The sequence below is a fragment of the Nicotiana tomentosiformis genome, chromosome 11, assembly GCF_000390325.3.
Source record: "Nicotiana tomentosiformis chromosome 11, ASM39032v3, whole genome shotgun sequence".
Lineage (NCBI taxonomy): Eukaryota > Viridiplantae > Streptophyta > Magnoliopsida > Solanales > Solanaceae > Nicotiana > Nicotiana tomentosiformis.
The window spans coordinates 127,597,965-127,620,978 of NC_090822.1; the positions used below are offsets into that span (position 1 = coordinate 127,597,965).

Genomic DNA, 23,014 nt, shown 5'->3' on the forward strand with positions numbered 1-23,014 from the left:
AAAAAAAAAAAAAAATTAATTCCAAAACCCAAAAACAATAAATAAAAAGTAATTTCTAAAAGTGTAATTTTTCCAAAATCAAGGGCCAAGAGTATAGACAATAAATTATGTAGTCCTAGTGACACACAAGCGGGGCACAAGAAGCCACAAAGAGGGTTTGCTTTTGTTGGCTCGGCGAGTGAGCTGATCTTTGCTGCTTCCAACTGTGTATAAATACGTAGCCCCCCTCTCCCAACATTTTCTCCCTTTTCTCTGTAAACCCTCAGAGAGCTTCAGCCCCCCATTTATTATTCTCTTTTTCTTTGAAATCTGAAAGGGAAAGAGAAGCAGAAAAAGAAATGGGAGAGAAGCCAAAATCTGGAGGTGTTTGGCCCACTGTTAAGCCCTTCGTTAATGGAGGTGCTTCTGGTATGCTTGCCACCTGTGTTATTCAGCCCATCGATATGATCAAGGTATACCCCTTAAACCACTTATTTTTAATGGCTATTACTGTTCTTGTTTGTGAAGATCCTGCCTTTTTGATGTTTTGAGGGTGTTTTGTTTTTAAGATGTGTTTGGTTAGTGGGTCAGGTTCAGATCTTGGCTCAAATGAGTGTCATTTTGGGGTTTTATTGCTTTTTGTTTTGTAGGTGATGTTTGGTTTTGATCTTATGGTGTATCTGGTGAATTCAGATCTTAGATCAAATGGGGATTATGCTGCAATGTCTCATTTTACTTTTTCCAATTTAGAGTTGTTTTTGTAGTGAATGAACAAGATCTAGCCTTAAAAAGATTTGATCTTTACACTAGGAATTTCTTCCCATCTGCCTAACCCTTGGTGTCAGAGTTATCTGGTACCTATGTTCAGAAGCGGAGCCAGGAATTAAAATTTATGGGTTCGGGATTTTAGTCTTTTTAAGTTAGTGGGTTCTAAATTGTACAAATTCAATGAATTTCTTAAGACCGAACCCATAGCCGAAAGGCTAGCTCCCTTTGCCTATGTTGGTGCTTGTGGGAGGTAGCAGGTATCCGATGGAATAGTCGAGTTGCGCGCAAGCTGGCACGGACACTACCATTATAACTAAAACTGAATCTTTGGATTTTTTATGCAATATGAGATAAAGTTTGAATCTTGCAGTTTGTAATACTACTACTTAAATTTGATGGGATCTATTCTGATTTATGGTACTTTCTTATGATGGCAGGTAAGGATACAATTGGGTCAGGGGTCAGCAGTTGATGTCACCAAGACCATGCTTAAAAATGAAGGCTTTGGTGCCTTTTACAAGGTTTGTTCCCCTGAGATTTATATTGGTTAAACAGTCCTTGATTGATAATGTTGCACCATTTACTTGTTGGTGTCTGACTGAATGATTCTTTATTTTATCTTAGATCACAAGAAACAAATAGGTATTTTAATTCCCCACTAATAATGAGTATACCCTGCTCTTTTAAACTTGGTGCTGAATTGGGCTGTAGTTCATATGTTATAGTATCCTCAAGAGAGGATAAATATTTCTAAACGTTTTACCTTGATTATGCCTTAACGAATTAGCTACTTTTTTGGAGCTTATGGTATTTTAGCATTACCTTTTACTACCTCATATGATCCTGAAAAGTTTAAATGCCTGAAAGGAACAATTTCTGAATTTTTTTGTCAATCAATAGTACACTTGGAAAATGTCAGCAAGAGAACTAGATGATGCTTTCCTCTAGAAATGAGCTGGTGAAAGTCTTTCTGTATTAATACCTATCTTTGGCGTAATGCGTAAGAGATACTCTGATTCCGTTCAAACTTTTAATTGGTGAATGCTACAAGTGTAACATATCATGGATTAGACAGGTGCCGAGTAACATAAATTGGATTATATAAGGTGACTCCCAAATGCATTAACTTATCTGTTGTATGATTATCAATTGAGATTTTTTAGATTTCCTGTGAGAGTTCTTAGGGAAAATAGATTATCATACCTAAAATCCAGATGGTTTTACTTGAAAGACAATTGATAAGCTTACAAATATCATAAGCTTTAGTGACTGTAGCTTCAAAGATTAGTTGGACTTCGTAATACTGGAACAATCTTGACTCTGAGATGGATGTCATACTATCAATGTAAAATCTAAGGTTGATGTTCTGCGTCAAGGTTGTCCAAAGTAATGTTGTTTATTGGACTTCCTTGAAAGCTGATGGCCTGATGCACTTGTTTTATTTAATGCATAATTTTCTCCAACTTTTTGTGTTGTATGGTTTTTTGTGATTCCATGCCATCAATTATTTTATCTTCATATGCAGGGTTTGTCAGCTGGGCTTCTCAGGCAGGCAACCTATACAACAGCCAGACTTGGGTCATTCAGGTGACTGTTTGTCTAAATTTTGTCTTTTCTCCATTCATAATCTGCCGGATTTATTTAAGTTTTCAAGTACTATTGATACTATTGATATACGTCAAGGTTCATAATACTTCACAGCCCTTAGGATTGCCTTCTATTGTTCTTTGATGCATCTAGGCTCATAGTTGTGACACATAATTGATCATACCCTCCCAATAGTTTGTCTTATACATTTCATACGAGTGCGTAATAAATTGGAGGTTTTCACAGGATTTACTCTGGACACCACCATTATTCTGCATAATACTTTTTGAGTCACACCTTCCTTCTCAGGTCTAATTATTTCATTTTGCTTTTTCGAATCAAAGATACAGTCTGAACGAATCATATTGAGGTGCTGTGCACATCTTATTGGAATTTCCGTCTAAAGAAGTTACTCTTTGGATATGTCAAGTGTCAACATAGGAATAAATTAATGAACAATGTGATCTTATTGATTTTCTGCAAGCCTTGCTTTTCAAATTTTTTGAAGATCTTGGGATTACGACGCTCCATGTTATCCCCTCCCCCTTCCCTCCACCTGGCTGCTATTTGTTTGAAAGTTTTGCGGTTTGGTCTTATTTTGTAATTTTTTCGAGGTGGTTGTGCTTATTGGGTTTGCTCTGTTGTGCTTTTCTGATGATTCTTGTTGCAAGGTCTGTGATATCACTGTTGGACCTCCATAGAGATATAGGATTTTGCTAAAATTTTATGTGTTTATGGAAATATTGAGCTAACACACCTTTTGAAAGAATTGGTGTGATAAAACTCAGCAGGTAGAAGAATAAGTGACACGATGAATTTTAGATAATACAAAGGCTTAATAACCTACTTGGCCATGCATGTTTGGAGTGTCGATTGTAGCTACTTGCGTAATAAAATTAAGCTCAAATTTTTCTTTGGAGCAAAGAGGACCTAGCTAAAACCACTGTATTATTGGTGATATTGAGGATGATTTTATACAATAGCCCAACTTATTGCTGTTATGCTTTTTGCTTGATAGATTCTTGCCTATATTCATCCAATAAAAGAAAAAAGGACTTACTTTTCTGCTTTTCTTCGGGTTTTCTTGAAATAGAATTTTGACGAACAAGGCCATTGAGGCCAATGAAGGGAAGCCCTTGCCTCTGTACCAAAAGGCTTTATGTGGTCTTACTGCTGGAGCAATTGGTGCATGTGTTGGTAGTCCAGCAGATTTAGCCCTCATTCGTATGCAAGCTGATGCTACCTTGCCTTTAGCACAGAGACGCCATTACACAAATGCATTTCATGCACTCTCCCGTATTGTGGCTGATGAAGGAGTTCTAGCCCTCTGGAAAGGTGCTGGCCCCACAGTAGTAAGGGCAATGGCATTGAACATGGGAATGCTTGCCTCTTATGACCAGAGTGTGGAGTTTTGTAGGGACAACCTTGGCATGAGTGAGGCCGCTACAGTAGTAGGTAAGATAATTTCTGTACTAATGCTTCTAAGGGTCCTGATTTTAGTCTTAAGTACTTGAGTTTCTTCAATGTCTTCCCTCAAGAAGGGTTTAAGCTCAGATTGTAATTTCAAGAGGGGAACAAATGATGCAACTTGTCTTAGAAAAAGAATCAGTAAACTTTTCTTTAGGAAATTTCACCCATCTTTTGCATAGCCTGGTTAATCATTTAAGTTACTATCTGCTAGAGAATGCAGCATCTTTGGGCGGCCTGATTCCTTTCTTTGGTGCAGTTAGTGCTTTACGGGAAAAAACTGCTTGTTGGGAAATGCATATGTTAATCTCTACTTTGCTTACTGCCTTTCTACTTATGAAACTTAAATTCATTCAAGTTGTTTGGTAGATTGAGGGAATTTGGGACTCTGGTAAAGTTGGTCATTGTAGACTGTTAGATGGTGTAAGCTATGCCTTTGAGGTGTTGCCAATGAGTAGGGCAGTTCATTCTTCTGCTCTGACTCTAAAATGTTCTCTAGGAAGTCATTTCTGCTGTGGCATTCAATAACATGGAAATAGTGCTGTGCAAAGTTTGTCTGGGATATTGTGTGTTCAAGTACATTTTTTTCTCTCGCTCTTCACATTGACTGTCTTGAACGTTATTGTTATCATTGGATGATGTAAAATTTAATATCTCCCATGAGGCGCAGTGTTTCCCCTTCTTACAAATCCTTTCTCTTTCCTAAAACACAGGGGCCAGCAGTGTTTCTGGATTCTTTGCTGCTGCTTGCAGTTTACCATTTGATTACGTCAAGACTCAGATACAGAAAATGCAGCCAGATGCTGAAGGAAAGTTGCCTTACTCTGGTTCTTTCGATTGTGCCATGAAAACTTTGAAGGCAGGAGGACCCTTCAAATTTTACACTGGATTTCCAGTATATTGTGTTAGGATTGCTCCTCATGTTATGGTATGTTTCCCTCTTTTTCTTCCAACTAAAGTTCTTTCGATTCCATGTCAGCTTTTACCATATGTTTACTTCTTTGTTTTCCCTATGCAGATGACTTGGATTTTCCTTAACCAAATTCAGAAAGCGGAGAAGAAACTCGGATTGTGATTTGCTTCTAAAAGATACATCCGCTCAGTTGAGCTCTATTAGAATAACATCTTTGCATTGTTGTATTAGTACTTCTTTATCTATTTCTTTAATTTCACGCCTTCAAAGTGAATGGGTGCTTTAAGATTTTTTTGGTGATATATTGACTCGTGAAATTTAGGTTAGACATTTGGTCTTTTTTGATATTCCTACCAATTTAGTTTTGGGAGGACTGCTTTATCCAAATGGATGGGAATATTCTTTTAGCTGAATAAGCTATGTACTTCAAAAACTTTCTTGAAGTAGGTTTTATGGAGTTTTACACCAATTCCGGCTTGTCATTTTGAGCTTGATCTTTTTACCTATATTTGGCTATTCTTAAATGGTTAAGTTTCTGTTGTTAGTATCCTCCTGGAATGAGCTATTGAGTATTGGAGTGAAAATGGAGCAGAACATATAATAGAGATTCATGTAGTTCTTAACTAGTTTAAGATTGAGACATAGTTGTTGTCTATTGGTGTATATGCCAAGTATAGGTGTTTATGTCCCTATCTTGGGTCAAGTTGTTAAAACCTTTAACTTATTTATCCTTTGTTCTACGCGTTATCTATACAAAATCATGCCTCAAGAACCTGATAGCATGCATTTTTTATTGATCTGCTTGTTTGTATATAAATTTTGAATTCTCCGGGACCTTGTATTGAAGTTTTCCTAGTTTCCAGACTGCGGAGATAGGTTAGATAGCTTCTTTTGACATTGAAATTGCTAGGTTTGCATACTATTGTTTTCGATACAAAATCTGAAAAAAAATTATTTGCCAAACAAAACTGCATACAACTTCAATGATTGACAAGAGTCTTTAGTCCCATATCAAGGTTCAATGTTGCAAAAACTATCGAACTTGAGTGGAGGCGTAGAGTAGTTTGTTGAGAGTATTTTAGAGGCAACAGCTGCATTAGCTTCTTCTGTATAGTGAGCACCATCCCAGCTAATGTACTTGGATCTATCCTCACATATTGTGTAATTTCCTTGCCCACATTTGTTGTTTGATTCATAGTTGTATGGTGGCCCTCCATATCCACAACACGCCATCAATGGATTTACAAACCCTACCAAAACAGACCCAATCACTTCTTATAGTGATACACAAGCAAGACATCAGTAAATATTTATCCACACTTAGTATTTATACTATCAACAACCATCAAGTAAAATCCTACAAGTGGAGTCTGGGGAAGGTAGAGTGTAAGCGGACCTTATCTCCACCCCTTCGGTAGAGAGGCTATTTCCGAAAGACCCTTAGTTCAGGAAGAAGAATAAACAATAAACAATACACAATAGATCAGTGACAACAACAGAAGCCAAAAAAATAAAACAATATCAGCATCGTAAGAAACAGAAAATAAATATAAAAGCAATAACAATACCAAGTAATAGTGTCATAGAAAATAGTGTGGAAGCTACATAAACCACTAACAATCCAAGACGAAACATTATCAACCTAGCCCCGCCCCCGGAAACAACATAGAAAAACGCTCGACTCCCTTCTAACCTACAACACTTAGTGTTTTCACTAAACTAATCAATTTATCCTTTAAGATAGCGATACACATGCAAGAAATCGGTAAATATTTATCCACACTCAGTACTTACACTAAACTAAATAATTTAACCTTTAAGGTGAAAACGATGAACGCGTCATTATATTTTTGGCAAAATGAAAGAAAGAAACACTTACCATAATTAGAAGAGTTAGCAATAAGGTCATATTTGATGGAGTAGACATCAAGATATACAATGGTGATATTCTTCATTTCATCTCTTAGTTTTTCGCAGAGAAGGTATAATTTGTCATTGAATATTTTTGCACCTTCGTTTAGAGATATTAGGCATCCATGCTCATCATAATCATCCTTATACTTGTTATATGTTGCAAGTGATTTAGGCAAGCACCCTATTGGCCCTGTATTGTGTACCCAAAAATTCTTTCCACCTTCTTCATAAATTTCCTGCAATTCAATATAGAAATTCAAAAATATCCAAGAAAAAAGAGCAAAAGTATACAAGTTTAGAAAGAAGAGCAAAAAACTATATAAAGAAGAGACATAAAAAGGAAGATGACTATAAGTATGGTTACCTTTATTGCAGTTTCAATTTCAAAAATGAAATCAGGAATTTTCAGGATAGCTTTTTCATATGAGAGAGCGCCAAATACTCCATCCAAATCATTTTGTCCAATATCAATGGTGTAGAGGGCATTCCTTAGATCTTCATCTCCTAGCAAATTTCCATTACCTAAAATATACAAATAATATTAGTCTTTAAGAATTGAGTAATAGTTAAGCGATAAGAATTATTATCTTGCCTTCGGGCCTTTGATCTAGTGGTAAAAGCGTATGATGTGTAGATTAGACATATGTTATTAGTTCAAAACTATTCGTAAACGAAAGATTGATATTTAAATGGAAAGGGATATTATCTACTAAGTTTCAAACCATACGCCAGTAAACCTTGAGATTTTTAGATTTTCTGGTTATAAAAAAAAATTGTCTTTGCATCGTGATTTCACTTTTTAATTCCTTTTTTTTCTTTCGACTCGAAAATGTCAATATTTTTTAATAGGAGTGGTTGACTTTTAGTATGGTTATCATTTCATATATACCTTTGTCAAATAACTCAAGAGAAAGAGATCGAAACCGATGGAACTGGGCAATTTGGATCTTCAAATTAAAAGAATCTGAGGCTGGAAGAGTTTTAGAACCAGCAATAGCAAAATTAACTCCGTTTGTAAAGTTTTTGCCCATTGACTCCATAAATGGAGTTAAATAACCATTTTTCACACTTTCGCCTGCAGTGGAAATTAAATAAGTAAATAAATAAATGAACATGAGCCCCGAAAATGGATGAGTTAATCATATTTGTTCTTGCTTATCTTCCTTAACAAAAAAAATGAAACACTAGTAACATAATTATTGAAGTTCTCAAATACTTTGGTATAGAAAGGAATGTCATCGACAACCCCTCGTTAAAATCTTTTCAACATATATGTAAACGGATTTTTAAGTAAAAACATATGTATATACGTTTAGAATACGAAGTGAAGCCTTAAAAAGCCACTAAAGAGGCAAAGTCAAGCTCGCTTTATAACACGAATTGTGATAATAAGATGCCATTGCTTACGTAAAATTCTGTGTTTGCCATTGTGGTGTAACCAACTTACATAGAAAATCAATTACTAATCTGCCATCACACATTCGACCAGCTAAATCATGACTAATGGTGTGCTTTTTTGGAAGCTGTCCGATCATTCCACGTACTATAACATAGCCACCAGTATCAGAATTGGAGTCGCCAAAATTGACAATTACTAGACTTCCATTGCATTGCGAATCAACAGATAGAGGAAAGAAAAAACCAACAACTAGGGAAATTATAAAAGATAGAAGATAAAATATTCTCTCCTTCAGATCCATCATTTTGCTTCTTCATCTTTGATCAAACATCTTTTGTTGCAAATTTACTTACAATTTGGTAAGTGATAATTTAGGAATTATAAATGAATAATAATCAGAAATTAAATATTTTTGAAGGAAAGGAAAGGTAGTTTGATAAAACGAAATTTTATTTTTCTTCTTCAATTGAGCTATCTTTTAGTTAGGATAAAAAAGAAGCCATCTTTTAGGAAAAAAAAATATAGAACTAGCATTCACGAGATTGATTTCTCTTAATATTGAAAAAATGAAGATCTATTTTGACCCCTTTCACAAAACAAAAGAAGAATGTTATGACCAGTTATAACATCAAAGACAAGGATTAAATGATACTTATTAGATAAACAAAAAAGATTTATGTATACGTAGGGGTCGGTCTGAAATTTGTAACTGATATATAACACAGAAACCAATAGATTAGAGTATAATTTACCGGAGACGACATTAATTAGCTTGTTAAATTTTTGTTGAACCAAAAGAAAACGGAAGATAACCGCACTATAATACCGTTAGAAAATACCAACAATTTTCATGTCATTTATTCATGAAATTAAACATCAACAATGAATGAAGGAACTGAAAAGAGAACAAACAATTAAAACTGAAAATATAATCAATGCAAAATAACTCCAAAGCCCCAAAAAGATTTACAATCAAAACAAAAGAAAAGAACAGAAAGATAAGAATTCATTATCCTTCAATAAAACACACACCAAATTCTAAAAAGCTTCTATAGGACTACTCGAACCTCAAGTACTACATAACTTATAAGGCAGACATTGCCCAATACCATATAAGGTGACAGTCAGTCCGCATCCCTACGGATGTGAGAACTCTGAGTAGTGGACTTACCAGAGAGGGAGCAAGAATAAAAGTCATTTTATAACAAGGTGGGAAATCGAACCCTCACCAACAAGGTGAAAGTTCGAGTAGCTAACCAACTAAGACTACCCTAACAATTGTTTTTCACTAAACTTATGTATAATAACTTACAAATGCAACCGCTATTTCTCAAGATATGAACTAAACCAAAGTCGAATATCTCAAGGATTGAAGCTATTAAAAGAATCCACCTCTCCCTTCATCTTTTTCAACAGAAAATAAAATTCAGCATTATAAAACAAGGGGCAGTTGGAATTGCTAAGGGGGAATCACATGATTTAAAGACTTGACAACAATCCTAATGGGATATACATACTCAAGTATTAACTTGAGGCAACAGAATATATAATATCCAGGAGACAAGAAGCATCATAGTGATATTACAACAAAGAGAAACATTTACCTTCACAAAATGCATTAGTCCACCTTTAGAAAAACATGTTTGAACTATTTAAGATGTCTGACACCCCACAGAAATAAAACATAATCCATGCAGCTTCCGAACAAGCTGATGAATTATCGAATTACAAAATGACTTAATGTCGTCAATTGAGGAGCGTAACAACTGCTCGGGAGGAAGCCCTAGGCAGACTTAGTAATATTTGAGCAACTTTTAGCAAGTAGTCTGGTGAATTTGCATCTACCCTTTTTGCTATGATTACTACATTCTCTAGTACCTTCCCGTTCTTCAAAATGAACTCCAGAAATGGAAACACGGAGGTTTTTGCCACAAACTGGGTAATCTTGACTGTCTTCAAATGGTGCAGCAAACATTTAACGTGCTTCACTTGTGACGCTAAGTAGTTTGCGCCATTAGAATTGTAGAAATTTTTTGAATCTGCTAGCTCCACGCCTTTTGGCTAGAAAAAATTTCCAAGATAAGGTTTGCTTACATTTAGATAGAACCAGAAATGAATAATACAAATGATCTCCAGAAGCCAGTACAGGATCAGATATAACGGATTATTTTTGTTTATGTTTTTATTTTCTTTTGATAAGGAGGATCAGATCAATGGATGTATGTCAATGAAAGCATTTTCTACTTCTCTGGCAATGTAATGAATGCGGTATTTAGTTTATTAACTGAAGCTAAATTTCCATAACCAGTTCATCACGAAGATACTGTTGGAAATAGTAAACTTAAATGTTAACAGTATGAACAAGTGGCTAGGTTTATTTGTATTTTGAGTTTTTCTAGGGGTTTAAGTCTAATATATATGTTTTGAAAGTTATAATTGAAGTGTGTGTCCTTTGAGTTGAGTTATCCTAGATGGTTCATGTAACTAGAAGTATAAAGTAGCTATACATATGTGAGTCTAGTGTGTTTTATTTAAATGTAAAATGGAACTTCTCTTAATGTTATTAGAGTGCTTATCTCCTTATTCCATTCTCTTTGAACCTTATAAAATTTTATCCTTTGAATTGTATTATTCTCTTCTTCCATTCACAACAAAGTGGCAGCAAGAGCGCAGTTTAAAATCCAGAATGCTTCTTGGAGTGATGAATCAGGTTTTAAGGGAGTGTTTGATGAATAAACTAGATTCATCCCAAGCATATGAATTTTCTTAGTTCATGTATTACGATATTAATGTAAGAATGCATGTATGATTTGCTTATGTATTTGGGAGAAAGAGGAAATATAGAATTAAACTATGAACATGTTAGAAGAATACCTATAAAAACCTACATACTAAATTTTTTTGGTGTCTTAAGTCGAGAGAAGAAATAGCACTATGCTTTCCTCCACTTGTCTTCAAGAGAATTAGTTTGACTGGAAGTGCTCTTTCTCCACAAATTTCTAGCAAATACTCTGGGCAGAATATGTCAGATAAGAAATAGAGAACAATAAAGTTTAGCAAATACATACCTGTTCATAGGGTACATATTGCATGTCTATTATTAGCATCTGCAGAGCTGGTGAACCTTTTAGCAGGTTAACTGTTCCAAAAAGATCATCTTCCTTCATATGTATACTTAATGTGACACATTTGTGAGTTGAAACTTGAGAAGGAATGCGTTTCTTCTCCCTTAGCGCTAGAACCTTGTATCGTCAAATTCACAGAATCCAGAGGGAAAAAGTAGATATTTCAGTACCCACTAGGACAAGCATGCCCGATCAGAATTTCATGAAAAACAAATTGTATAATGTGTAGTTATGGGGAAGTTGTAATATAAAAACACACTGCCAAGCCGTTAATTTCTTAAACCTAGTCATATACTAGATCATAATAAAACATGATAAACTTAAGATAAAGATGAAAGGAGGTGAGCAATGTGCTGAATCATACTTACTTTGAAATGATTTTTACTTCCTCTAAGATGTCTCCCTTTTTAGGCATTCAATTACTGTGCTGATAAATTTGGTCTCATTTTAGATATCTGGAGAATTTTTGCCATTGGAGAGCTTAAGGGATTTGTTCTCAATAGATTCTGATCTAAGTTAACCTAGGAACTAGTTATTTTTTAGTTAGATTTTGCTTACAAATATTATGCGGTTGAAGAATTCAGGTGAGCCAGTGACAGTTCAGTTTCCTTGTGAGCTTCGGGAATTGTACTTACAGTTGCATTTGGAAGCTTAGAATAATACTTGTCTCTTGAAGTTATTAGCTTTTAGAAAGTAACCTAATGCTAAAAAATCGGAGGATTCTACGGGAAGGTTTCTCTAACGTGCTTGTTTGAGCATCAAGATTCAACCAATGTGCTTTGTGTAAATAGAGTCATGCCTAGAAAGCAAAATTAATCAGAGAAGAGAGAACTAAAGCTAGCAATTGTAACAATTACTTTACTCTGCTCCAAAGGGTAAGAGACCCAATATCTACCTCATAAAGACACAACCAAGAAAAAAAAAAGACTCTTAAAGGTAGGCAAAAAGAAAGACCAGATACAGATAACTTGTTTCGAAAACTAACCTCAACGCACCAAGCACCCAAAGTTAAGTTCTCAACATGTTTAAGGCTCCTAACTAGCTCCATTAGGTTGTCCTGCTGCCCTTTTAAGTTCTTCTTTTCACCTCTGAAACCAGTGTGCGGATGAATACTGAGGGTGGCATTAACAACGGACTGCACATTCATCAAAATACACTTCCTATAAAGAAATCCTGATAGGCGCAGGGTCTGAACATTGGGCGCTGAAATTGTCATGATGGGACCATGTTCAAACTCAACTGATTCCCATTCACATACAATCAGTGTTCTTAAAGAAGGAGAATCAATATTCAGATCATCATAGCCCCAGCATGAATCCAACTCAAGGAATTCCAGTTTTGGAGCACCCACCATAATCTTATGAACATCTTGATTCCCCAACACCGAGAACCGGAGGGTTAACTTTGTCAACAAGTTCCAAGTTATTTGCACATCATGTATAAACTTGCAGCTCCACAAACTCAATGTCTTGAATGAAGAATTGCGATACACACACTGAGGTGGGAACCAATAGCAACAGTCTTGATTAAATTCTAAGAAGAGCTCTTCTACATTATTCTTTGCAGCATACAGAATCCATCCATCATAATCTTTACGATAACTAGCATTTAAAAAGAGACCAATTTTAAGTCTTCTGATCTTAGAAGTGCCACGAGAAAGCAAGGTCCGATTCACAAAGTCCACATAATTCTGATAGGGATAGAAATCATCATAACTAAAATCAAGATTTGGGACAGTTGACCACAGGTGTCGCCAGCGTTTGGAGAGAATGGCTGTTCTGACAACATCTCTCATGTTCACGAATGAGAGGATGTGAACCAGTATCAGTTCAGGCAGCTCACTAAGTCGATCCATAGGGGAAAGGAATCAACTTTGGGGACAAGCTCAGTGATTTGGCAATAATCCAGAACTCAGTTCCTGTTCGCTGCATATAGTTATCTCAATTGCTTCAGGAATAGGGTCAAAGGGTGACTTTATTCACTGAAGGATGAGATTTTTTCCCAGGATTAATAAAAGGAGAAAGTCATTAATCTTTATCAACGACCAAAAAAGGAAAATCAATGGTGATTACTGCATACAAGTAAGAGATAAATCCCATCATATTCAGCTAGAATCAAACAAATTTCAAGCTATGAACATAATCTTTTTTTTTTTGAAATGGTAAATTAGCTTTGAACACAATCTTAATACACCAAAACTCAATGATATCAACTACAGTATAAATTAGCAACATTCAAGAATCTGCAACTCCAAAAAGACAATAGGAATGAATCGATATAAGCTAGCTGGCCTCTTTCTCAGGGCTTGGAATTCTTGAAAAAGTATATGAAAACCAAATCTAAAGCAGTGGAAATTTAAAAACAAGTTTGATGTTGGAATCTTAAAGGCATGCTAGAAAAATCACTAATTCACTGTGCAATGATCTAAGCTCCTTTACATGAACAGAAAATCCAAATAAAAATAAAACAAAAAATTCAATATCAGAAGAAATACCATATAGCTACTGTAGTTATCAGAAGAATGACAAAACCAGGAAAGGGAAAAGAATCATTTACCTGAAGCTGTCGGTAGAGTGGAGCAACAAGTGGAAGTACAAAATAATGTTTTTTGTCATTTATTTCTCGTTTTTTTCCCAAGCGCGGAGAATTTATATCTTTATTATATTAAAAGCAAATATCCATAACAACGAAATATAGTTGACTTTTTTATCTTTTAAAAATAAAATTTACACTAGAGATAATAGTTATTTAATAATATTTTACCTAATATTTAGGACATTGAAAATAAAAATAACTAAAATTGTAATTACTCAATTTTACATATTTGAAATATATAGGAAATCCTAAGATTATGTAATATTTGAAAACATAATTAAAGAACCTCGTATGGTACACTTAATGTAGGCGCCTATTTGAGTTCCAACCATATAATTAACACATAATTAGCATAAAAATACTAAAACTTTAGGATTATAAAATTTAAAGGCTAAGTACAATGTTGAAATAAATATTAAGAGTTCAAACATAGGCTGTGATTAATACAAAAGCTTATAAATTAAAGTACCGTGATATACCCTTGCTACGACGTTCTAACAATAAACAAATTATTTTAAAAAATATCATCTTAGGAAGAAACTGTCATCTAGCCTCTTAAAAAAAACAATAATAATACCCTTTAGTCCCAAACAAAATTGTGGTCAGTTATATAAATCATCATATTTTTCTTTAAACTCAGCTCATATTATTATCGTACCAAAATAAATAAGAATAGTAATAGTAGTAAACATAAGTGTATAATAATAATAATAATAATAATAATAATAATAATAATAATAAAATAGTAGTAAAAGTATTTTTTTTATTCAAAAAGTAAACACAAAAATATTTTTTAATAGAGTAATTCAATCTTTTTTTTCTCGAACAACAGTAGTTTCATTATTGATATTTTTTATGAGCCAACCAAGTTGCAAATTAAATAAATTAGAAAACGGTCTTAGAGGAATAAATCACAATTATATAACACGACTTAGGAGTGTGTGCTTTCGCTAAGCTTTTTAATAAACTAGTCTTACGATAGTATCCCGTCTCAATAAATATATATTACTAAAAAATTACATAAATATTATATTAACTAATTACACTTGAGTTATAAAATAAATTTAAGAAAAAAATGTGAGTTTCTGAAAATGATAATTGTTTGATTTGCACGTATATAAATATGAACTATATTTGCTCAAGTACCTAATATGAACTTCATCTTATTCTTGTTGGAACTCAAATTGAAAATACCAAAAATAAAAAGAGAGTTCATATATTAAGTTTAGTTATCATGCGAAGAATTTAATTGGATGGTAATATTCAAATCTAACTAAATTTATTTTTAGATTGAAATAAAATAATTGTCATAAAAAGGTAGAAAATTAATAAAAGGACAGTCAGTGCACTAAACTCCCGTTATACGTGGAATCCAATAAAGGACATGATCACAAGGGTCTATCGTACGCAAACTTAAGGTAGAAAATTAATGCTTATTATTAATTTATTATAAGAATAATTTTTAGTAAACCCTTAGAGTTAATAAAAAGAAATAGTAAAAACAAAATGTATCCTAATTATACTGATTAATTTTTATCTTCCGATAAAGGCTTCACACATTCGAATTTAACTACAACTGAAAGTTTTAGATCTTCCATTCTAATGCAAATTCAGTGTTGTATTACTTATTATTATGAACTATTTATATTTTTGAGCTGGAAATAAAATTCTTTTTTAACTAAGTAAAATGATAAAAAGTTTCAAAAAAAGTAAAAGTGGTAAATTATGAATTTAGATTCCCAAATATTGGCAATATCTGTTGTGATTTTAAGCTTGTGTAGCTTAAAGAGGGTGAATGAGAAATGGAGGGAAAAATGAAATATTTGAGTTTCACTCTTTGGCAAAGAGACATTGTCCCATATTGGAGGAAGAAAAAGCTTTTGATGGATATATATATAAAATTGCTCTTCTTCCAGCTCTCAAAGAGTTAAGAAGAAGGCAAGCCTCGCGACGTCGTCGCTCGCTCGGGTTCGGATTCAGTCAAAGATTGATTGATTAATCTTTTTAGACAAAATTCCTTTCAATTATTTAATTAATTAATTAAATAATTAACGAAAAATTCAATCCGCTTCAACCCTGTTCCAACAGCTTCGACTTCGGTTGGATTTGGATTTGGTCAAAGATCGATTGATTGATTAATCTTTTTGGACAAAATTTCTTTCAATTATTTAATTAAATAACGAAAAATTCAATCCGGAATAACCCATGACCCGCGATCCGGTCCGGTGAGGCCCGTTTTCTTTTTCGGATTATTTTAAATCCATTTTTCCGTAATATTTCAAACAACCCTGTTCCAACAGCCATGGATGTTTCTGAAAGGTTGCAAACCTTTTCATAAACAATGCCAGCAACTCTATAAATAGAGTTTGAATCCCAGAATCTTTCCTTACGAAATTTTCTGAGCTTCTTCTTCTTCTTCTTCTGCACAAAAAATTCAGTATATTTTACAGCCTTCGAGTGGCTTGCCAACACTCCGGTGAGTTAAATCGTTCTATCCTGGGAGGATATATTACAGTACCTCGGGCACTTGAGGGGAATAATTTCCTTAAGGACACACTGTGTATTCAGTGGGCTCGATTTATTCCTATACTGTTTTTTCAGAATTTATTTCGTTAAACAAGTATTACTAACTTTCTGATTTGTTTATATATTTCAGAAAGTTTAATTATTCATTACAGCAATACAGATTTATAACAATCTTAAGAAAATTATTTTATTATATTCTGTATTTTATTTGTGGAGATTAAAACCTGTGTGATTTTTTACTCCTTCTGAATTTTACTATTCTGATTTGAAGATATAAAAAACTTCATCAGAGTATTGAAATTCATAAAACGATTTGAAGAACATAAAAATTTCATCGTTTTCTGTGAAACAGTATATAAAAAACTTCGGTTTTATTTATTATACATACTGTTTTTTTTTTGTTAATAACAGTATTGTTTACTGTTCTGGTTTTGCCATTAATTGAATTCTTCTGTTGTTTACAGTGAGAAATGGCAATTGACAACGGAAATTCTTCTGCGACTGTTGCGGCAACGACGATAGCCTCGTCAAGCCGGACTGTTGTTCCACCGGTAGAGAAATCGGAAAAATTTTCCGGAGCCAACTTCAAAGGATGGCAGCAAAGGGTGTTCTTCTGGCTTACCACACTTGGTATGCAGAAAATTACTAGTGAAGAACCTCCAGTGCCTGCTGCGGACATGCCGGACAACGAAAAATTCATGATTGTTGAGGCGTGAAAGCAGGTAGATTTTTTTTGCAAAGGCTATATCTTAAGCGCTTTAGAGAATGACTTGTACAATGTGTACAGTGCGATGAATACTTCGAAAGAATTATGGGACGCACTTGAGAAGAAGTACAAGACTAAAGATGCATGCTTGAAGAAGTTCGTGGTTACCAAGTTTCTAGATTATAAAATGATAGACAGCAAAACTGTTGGAACCCAAGTTCAGGAGCTTCAACTTATTTTTCATGACCTTATTGCTAAAGGTATGGTCGTGAATGAAGCATTTCAAGTGTCTGTAATGATTGAAAAATTGCCTCCTTCGTGGAGAGATTTCAAGAACTATCTTAAGCACACAATCGCAAAGAAATAAAGTTGGAAGATCTTGTGATTCGTCTCAAGATTGAGGAAGACAACAAAACGGCCAAGAAGAAGTCTTGTGGAAATTCAACGATCATGGGAGCTAATATCGTTGAGGAGACTGCTCCAAAAAGTAAGAAGAGAAAGAGGTCTTCTGGACAGACTAAGGAGCAGAACAAAAAAAAATTCAAGGGCAGCTGCTACAATTGTGAAAAAACCGGTCACAAAGCCCCTGATTGTCGTCTCCCGAAAAGTATAAGAAGAATGGACAAGCCAACATAGTGGAGAATAATGATGACATTGATGATCTATGTGCAATGCTTTCGGAATGCAACCTAGTTGGAAATCTGAAGGAGTGATGGATTAACTCTGGAGCCACTCGACATGTTTGTGCTGTCAAGGAAGCATTTGTGACTTACTCTACTACTGGTCCCGAAGAAGAGCTTTCCATGGGAAATACTGCCACAACCAAGATTGAAAGTTATGGGAAGATATTCCTGAAGATGACTTCCGGCAAGGTGTTAACGCTCAACAACGTTCTTCATGTTCCTACTATTAGGAAGAATTTAGTTTCTACTTCTTTGCTTGTTAAAAGTGGATTCAAATGTGTATTTGTTTCTGATAAAGCTGTTGTAAGCAAGAATGAAATATATGTTGGAAAGGGCTACCTCACAGAGGGCCTCTTCAAACTAAATGTAATGGTTGTTGACAGTATGAATAAAATTTCAGCTTCTTCTTATTTATTGGAGTCAAATGATTTATGGCATATTCGTTTACGACATGTCAATTACAAAACCTTACAGAAGTTAATTAGTTTAGAAGTATTGCCTAAATTCGAGTGTAATAAATTAAAATGTCAAATATGTGTTGAGTCTAAGTTTGTAAAACATCCTTATAAGTCTATTGAAAGGAATTCAAATCCTTTAGACTTAATTCATACTAACATTTGTGATATGAAGTCGACACCATCACGAGGTGGGAAAAAGTATTTTATTACTTTTATTGACGATTACACTCGATATTGTTATGTTTATTTGCTTAATAGTAAGGATGAAGCAATTGAAGTATTTAAGCAATACAAGAATGAAGTGGAGAATCAATTGAATAAAAAGATCAAAATGATTAGAAGTGATAGGGGTGGAGAATATAAATTTCCGTTTGCAGAAATATGTTCGGAATATGGAATTATCCATCAAACTACTGCACCTTACACACCTCAATCCAATGGAATTGCGGAAAGGAAAAATCGGACATTAAAGAAAATGATGAATTCTTTATTAATAAGTTCCGGATTACCGCAGAGTTTGTGGGGCGAAGCTATCCTTACAGCTAACCGAATACTCAACAGAGTACCCCACAGCAAAACGCAATCTATTCCATATGAAAAATGGAAAGGAAGAAAACCCAACTTGAAATATTTCAAAGTGTGGGGGTGTCTAGCAAAAGTACAAGTTTCTTTACCTAAAAGTGTTAAAATCGAACCAAAAATGGTTGATTGCATTTTCATTAGATATGCTACAAACAGTAAATCATGTCAGTTTTTGGTTTATAAATCTGATATTCCCGAAATTCACATTAATACAGTAATGGAATCAGATAATGCTGAATTCTTTGAAAGCATCTATCCGTATAATACTGAATGTGAATCGTTAAGTGAAAGACCTAAACGACCTCGGGAAGAACCAAAGAAAAATACTCCAAGTATAGAAGATCCAAAGCGTAGCAAACGTCAAAGAACATCTACTTCCTTTGGACCAGATTTTGTGACATTCTTGCTTGAAAATGAGCCTCAAACTTTTAAAGCAGTTATGTCATATTCTGATTCAACGTTTTGGAAAGAGGCAGTCAATAGTGAGATTCAATCAATTTTGGAGAACCATACATGGGAATTGGTAGATCTTCCTCCGGGAAATAAGCCTTTAGGTTCGAAATGGATCTTTAAACGGAAAGTGAAAGTTGATGGCACTATTGACAAATATAAGGCAAGACTTATTGTCAAAGGTTATAGACAAAAGGAAGGCCTTGATTACTTTGACACTTACTCTCCAGTAACGAGGATAATATCTATTAGGGTGTTAGTGGCACTAGCGGCCGTGTATGGTCTTGAAATCCATCAAATGGATGTTAAAACAGCTTTCTTAAATGGAAAATTAGAGGAAGAGATTTACATGGAACAACCTGAGGGGTTTGTGGTAACTAATAAAGAAAAAAAAGTGTGCAAACTTGTTAAGTCACTTTATGGACTTAAACAAGCACCCAAACAATGGCATGCCAAATTTGACCAAACAATGTTGGCAAGTGGGTTTAAAATCAACGAGTGCGAAAAATGTGTTTACATTAAAAATACTCCAGGTCATGAAGTCATTGTTTGTTTATATGTTGATGACATGTTGATAATGAGCAAAAACATGGGAGATATATATGCTATTAAGCGCATGTTGACTAGCAAATTCAATATGAAAGACTTAGGAGTTGTTGATGCGATCTTAGGAATCAGAATTCACAAGACTCCACAAGGTCTAGCATTATCACAGTCTCACTACATTAAAAAGGTACTTTACAAGTTCAAGTATTTGGATTTCAAAATTTCCAAGACTCCAATTGACGTGAGTTATGCACTTCAAAAGAATGAAGGTGAAAGTGACTCACAACTGGATTATGCAAGAGTATTGGGAAGTTTGATGTATATCATGAATTGTATGCGACTAGATATAGCATGTGCTATTAGTAAACTGGGTCGGTTACAAGTAATCCCAATCACATACATTGGATGGCAATTAAATGAGTTTTGGGGTATCTCAAACATACCCAAAATTACGCTTTACATTATAACAAATATTCCTATGTGATCGAGGGATATAGTGATGCAAATTGGATCACTGGATCATCTGAAGTTAAATCCACGAGTGGATATGTTTTCACAATTGGGGGTGGAGCAGTGTCTTGGAAATCATCCAAACAAACATGCATCGCCCGTTCTACAATGGAATCTGAATTCATAGCTTTAGATAAGGCCGGTGAAGAAGCTGAATGGCTCCGAAATTTCTTGGAAGATATTCCATTTTGGCCCAAACCTTTGGCACCTATTTGTATACATTGTGATAGTCAAGCGGCAATAGGCAGGGCAGGGAACGTTATGTATAACGAAAAATCTCGTCATATACGACGGAGACACAATACCGTTAGACAACTACTCTCTAGAGGTGTTATCACAATTGACTATGTAAATTCAAGAGATAACATGTCGGATCCACTTACAAAAGGCCTATCTAAAGAGGCAGTTGAAAGATCATCAAAGGGAATGGAATTAAGGTCTATGACAAGTCATCATGGCGGTAACTCTACCTAGCAGACTGGAGATCCCACGAGCTAGGTTCAAAGAGATTAAACAAAGTTATGAATGACGGTTCAACATTGTCAAATAACTCAACCCATTCTCGTGATGAAGACAATGTTCAGAAATCGAGGTAAAGCATTAAGGCTTTTCGGCGAGTCAACAAAGCTTAAAGGTTTTTTAATGATTTGCTAAGTCTGACAGGATATGACCAGATAGTGTGTCTATAGGATTACATGTTTAGAAATCACCTATGTGAGTGCGAAGTGTAAGCCGTTTAAAGGGGAATGAAAGTAAAGGCCATTCTCTAAGCACTCATAAAACCAGACGGTGTTCATGGCTGAAACGAACACAATCGTGAGAACCATAGATGGTTAAGGATTGATTGTGTGACTTATATTGTCTAGGTATACAACAAAGCTCGACGGTTCAAAGATATCAAATCTACCGATTTACCGAGTATATCCGATATAAGTTCACTACGGAAAGTTTAAAGGGAAACCTACTTATCTAGATGCAATTAATTCTTGCATGTAAAACACACACGCGTCCTTGCATTCCTTTATTTTTTAGCAATTCCCCATTCATGTGGAGGATTATTGGGATTTTAAGCTTATGTAGCTTAAAAGATGGTGAATGAGAAATGGAGGAGAAAATGAAATATTTGAGTTTCCCTCCTTGGCAAAGGGACATTGTCCCATATTGGAGAAAGAAAAGGCTTTTGATGGGTATATATATATAATTGCTCTTTTTCTAGCTCTTAAAGAGTTAAGAAGAAGGCAAACCTCGCGCCGTCGTCGCTCGCTCGCTCGGCTTCGGTTGGATTTAGATTTGGTCAAAGATCGATTGATTGATTAATCTTTTTAGACAAAATTCCTTTCAATTATTTAATTAATTAATTAAATAATTAACGAAAAATTCAATCCGGAATAACCCATGACCCGCGACCTGGTCCGGTCAGGCCCGTTTTCTTTCCCGAATTATTTTAAATCCATTTTCCCGTAATATTTCAAACAATCCTGTTCCAACAGCCATGGCTGTTTCTGAAAGGTTGCAAACCTTTTTAGAAATAATGCCAGCAACTCTATAAATAGAGTTTGAATCCCAGAATCTTTTCTTATGAAATTTTCTGAGCTTCTTCTTCTTCTTCTGCACAAAAAATCCAGTGTGTTTTACAGACTTCGAGTGGCTCGCCAACACTCCGGTGAGTTAAATCGTTCTATCCTGGGAGGATATATTGCAGCACCTCGGGCACTTGAGGGGAATAATTTTCTTAAGGACACACTGTGTATTCAGTGGGCTCGATTTATTCCTATACTGTTTTTCCAGAATTTATTTCGTTAAACAAGTATTACTAACTTTCTGTTTTATTTATATATTTCAGAAAGTTTAATTGTTTATTACAGCAATACAGATTTATAACAATATTCAATTTAAATTCCTTTTTTTTTTACTTTTAAATTTTTGAAGGATTTTTAACAAAAGAGGTTTACTTTGCTTTGGACAATAACGTTAGTAGTTTTGATTTAGTTAACTTGTTACATGTCGGTTGAAGTCTAAATATGAGGACTTTTACTTAATTCAAATACGGAAAGAATATAATAACTAAAATTTTAGTTGATTTCAAATTTCTAAAAATGGAAAAAATAATAAATGACTATTTTGTCTAGTGTGAAACTAATTTAGAGGGTATAAAAGACGAACGATATTTCGCTAAGGGTTTTCGTACTTTTAATATAGTATAGATTAACAAACAATTAAATACTCGGATTCATTACTAAAATGAATATTAGTGAATATAGTTATTTGTAAGTTGTTACCAAATAATAATAACTATTAAATTATAAGTTGCGTAATCCACAAATACATAGATATTGTTATCAAACAAAATAAAATAAATACAGACCAAACAAAAGTTAAAATACGAAAAAAAATTCGGAAGGAAGGTTCTATCAAATTTACAGCCATGACACGATATTAGTGTTTTTAATTTTTAAAATATTATTAATAAAGAGAGTTTTAGACGATTCAAAGGGTTGTTAATGAATTTTTGATCTACTTACAAAGCTAATTACACATAATTGTACAAGAACTTTAGGATAAGTTCGCGCATAAAGCTAAGTCCAAGTCCGTTATACAAGTGTTTCATCCCAATATCAGTCCCAATTTCACCTAACTCCTATTTGGAAAGTGAAAATAATAATAATTAAGATTCATAACAAAAATACTCATCACTTTTTAACATTCTGAATTCTTCCTCCTTTAAATTAAACTCTATATATATTGGAAGTGTTGATATTTTAAATTTTAAAAGCACTCAAGATTTACATCATATGAAATATTTTCT

General features: G+C 34.3%; 3 protein-coding genes across 5 annotated transcripts; 1 reads left to right on the forward strand and 2 right to left on the reverse strand.

The window, feature by feature from the left end:
• The first annotated feature begins 143 nt into the window (after window positions 1–143).
• On the forward strand, window positions 144–5,183 carry LOC104112620 (mitochondrial dicarboxylate/tricarboxylate transporter DTC-like). Its single transcript, XM_009622596.4, has 6 exons — window positions 144–452; window positions 1,185–1,268; window positions 2,273–2,334; window positions 3,428–3,789; window positions 4,515–4,729; window positions 4,820–5,183. Exons 1-6 carry the CDS (start codon window positions 339–341, stop codon window positions 4,874–4,876), a joined length of 894 nt encoding a protein of 297 aa, XP_009620891.1. The 5' UTR covers window positions 144–338; the 3' UTR covers window positions 4,877–5,183.
• A 209-nt stretch (window positions 5,184–5,392) lies between these two features.
• LOC104112621 (GDSL esterase/lipase At1g09390-like) lies at window positions 5,393–7,709 on the reverse strand. Its single transcript, XM_009622597.4, has 4 exons — window positions 7,518–7,709; window positions 6,993–7,150; window positions 6,594–6,864; window positions 5,393–5,964 (listed from the first exon to the last, which is right to left on the reverse strand). The coding sequence occupies exons 1-4, from the start codon at window positions 7,666–7,668 to the stop codon at window positions 5,726–5,728; spliced, it is 819 nt and encodes a 272-aa protein (XP_009620892.2). The 5' UTR covers window positions 7,669–7,709; the 3' UTR covers window positions 5,393–5,725.
• A 1,828-nt stretch (window positions 7,710–9,537) lies between these two features.
• Window positions 9,538–13,773, reverse strand: LOC104112619 (putative F-box protein At1g49610). Of its 3 annotated transcripts, none has more exons than XM_009622593.4 (4): window positions 13,709–13,773; window positions 12,138–13,133; window positions 11,096–11,269; window positions 9,538–10,088 (listed from the first exon to the last, which is right to left on the reverse strand). In XM_009622593.4, the coding sequence occupies exons 2-4, from the start codon at window positions 13,005–13,007 to the stop codon at window positions 9,774–9,776; spliced, it is 1,359 nt and encodes a 452-aa protein (XP_009620888.1). In that variant the 5' UTR covers window positions 13,008–13,133; window positions 13,709–13,773; the 3' UTR covers window positions 9,538–9,773. The 3 variants fall into 3 exon arrangements, with proteins under 3 accessions (XP_009620888.1, XP_070044173.1, XP_009620887.1); XM_070188072.1 differs by lacking the exon at window positions 13,709–13,773 and adding an exon at window positions 13,647–13,661; XM_009622592.4 differs by lacking the exon at window positions 13,709–13,773 and having other exon boundaries at window positions 12,138–13,640.
• Between the last annotated feature and the right edge of the window lie 9,241 nt (window positions 13,774–23,014).

Coding starts and splice junctions, on each gene's coding strand:
- LOC104112620 (XM_009622596.4), top strand. CDS start 339: ATGGGAGAGAAGCCAAAATCTGGAGGTGTTTGGCCCACTGTTAAGCCC. Junction 2,335..3,427: donor GCCAGACTTGGGTCATTCAG/GTGACTGTTTGT, acceptor TTCTTGAAATAG/AATTTTGACGAACAAGGCCA. Junction 3,790..4,514: donor TGAGGCCGCTACAGTAGTAG/GTAAGATAATTT, acceptor CCTAAAACACAG/GGGCCAGCAGTGTTTCTGGA.
- LOC104112621 (XM_009622597.4), bottom strand. CDS start 7,668: ATGGAGTCAATGGGCAAAAACTTTACAAACGGAGTTAATTTTGCTATT. Junction 6,865..6,992: donor AAATTGAAACTGCAATAAAG/GTAACCATACTT, acceptor ATTGAATTGCAG/GAAATTTATGAAGAAGGTGG. Junction 5,965..6,593: donor TGCTAACTCTTCTAATTATG/GTAAGTGTTTCT, acceptor CTGTTTTGGTAG/GGTTTGTAAATCCATTGATG.
- LOC104112619 (XM_009622593.4), bottom strand. CDS start 13,007: ATGGATCGACTTAGTGAGCTGCCTGAACTGATACTGGTTCACATCCTC. Junction 11,270..12,137: donor TGGGTGCTTGGTGCGTTGAG/GTTAGTTTTCGA, acceptor TGACGATACAAG/GTTCTAGCGCTAAGGGAGAA. Junction 10,089..11,095: donor AATATGTACCCTATGAACAG/GTATGTATTTGC, acceptor AATTTTTTCTAG/CCAAAAGGCGTGGAGCTAGC.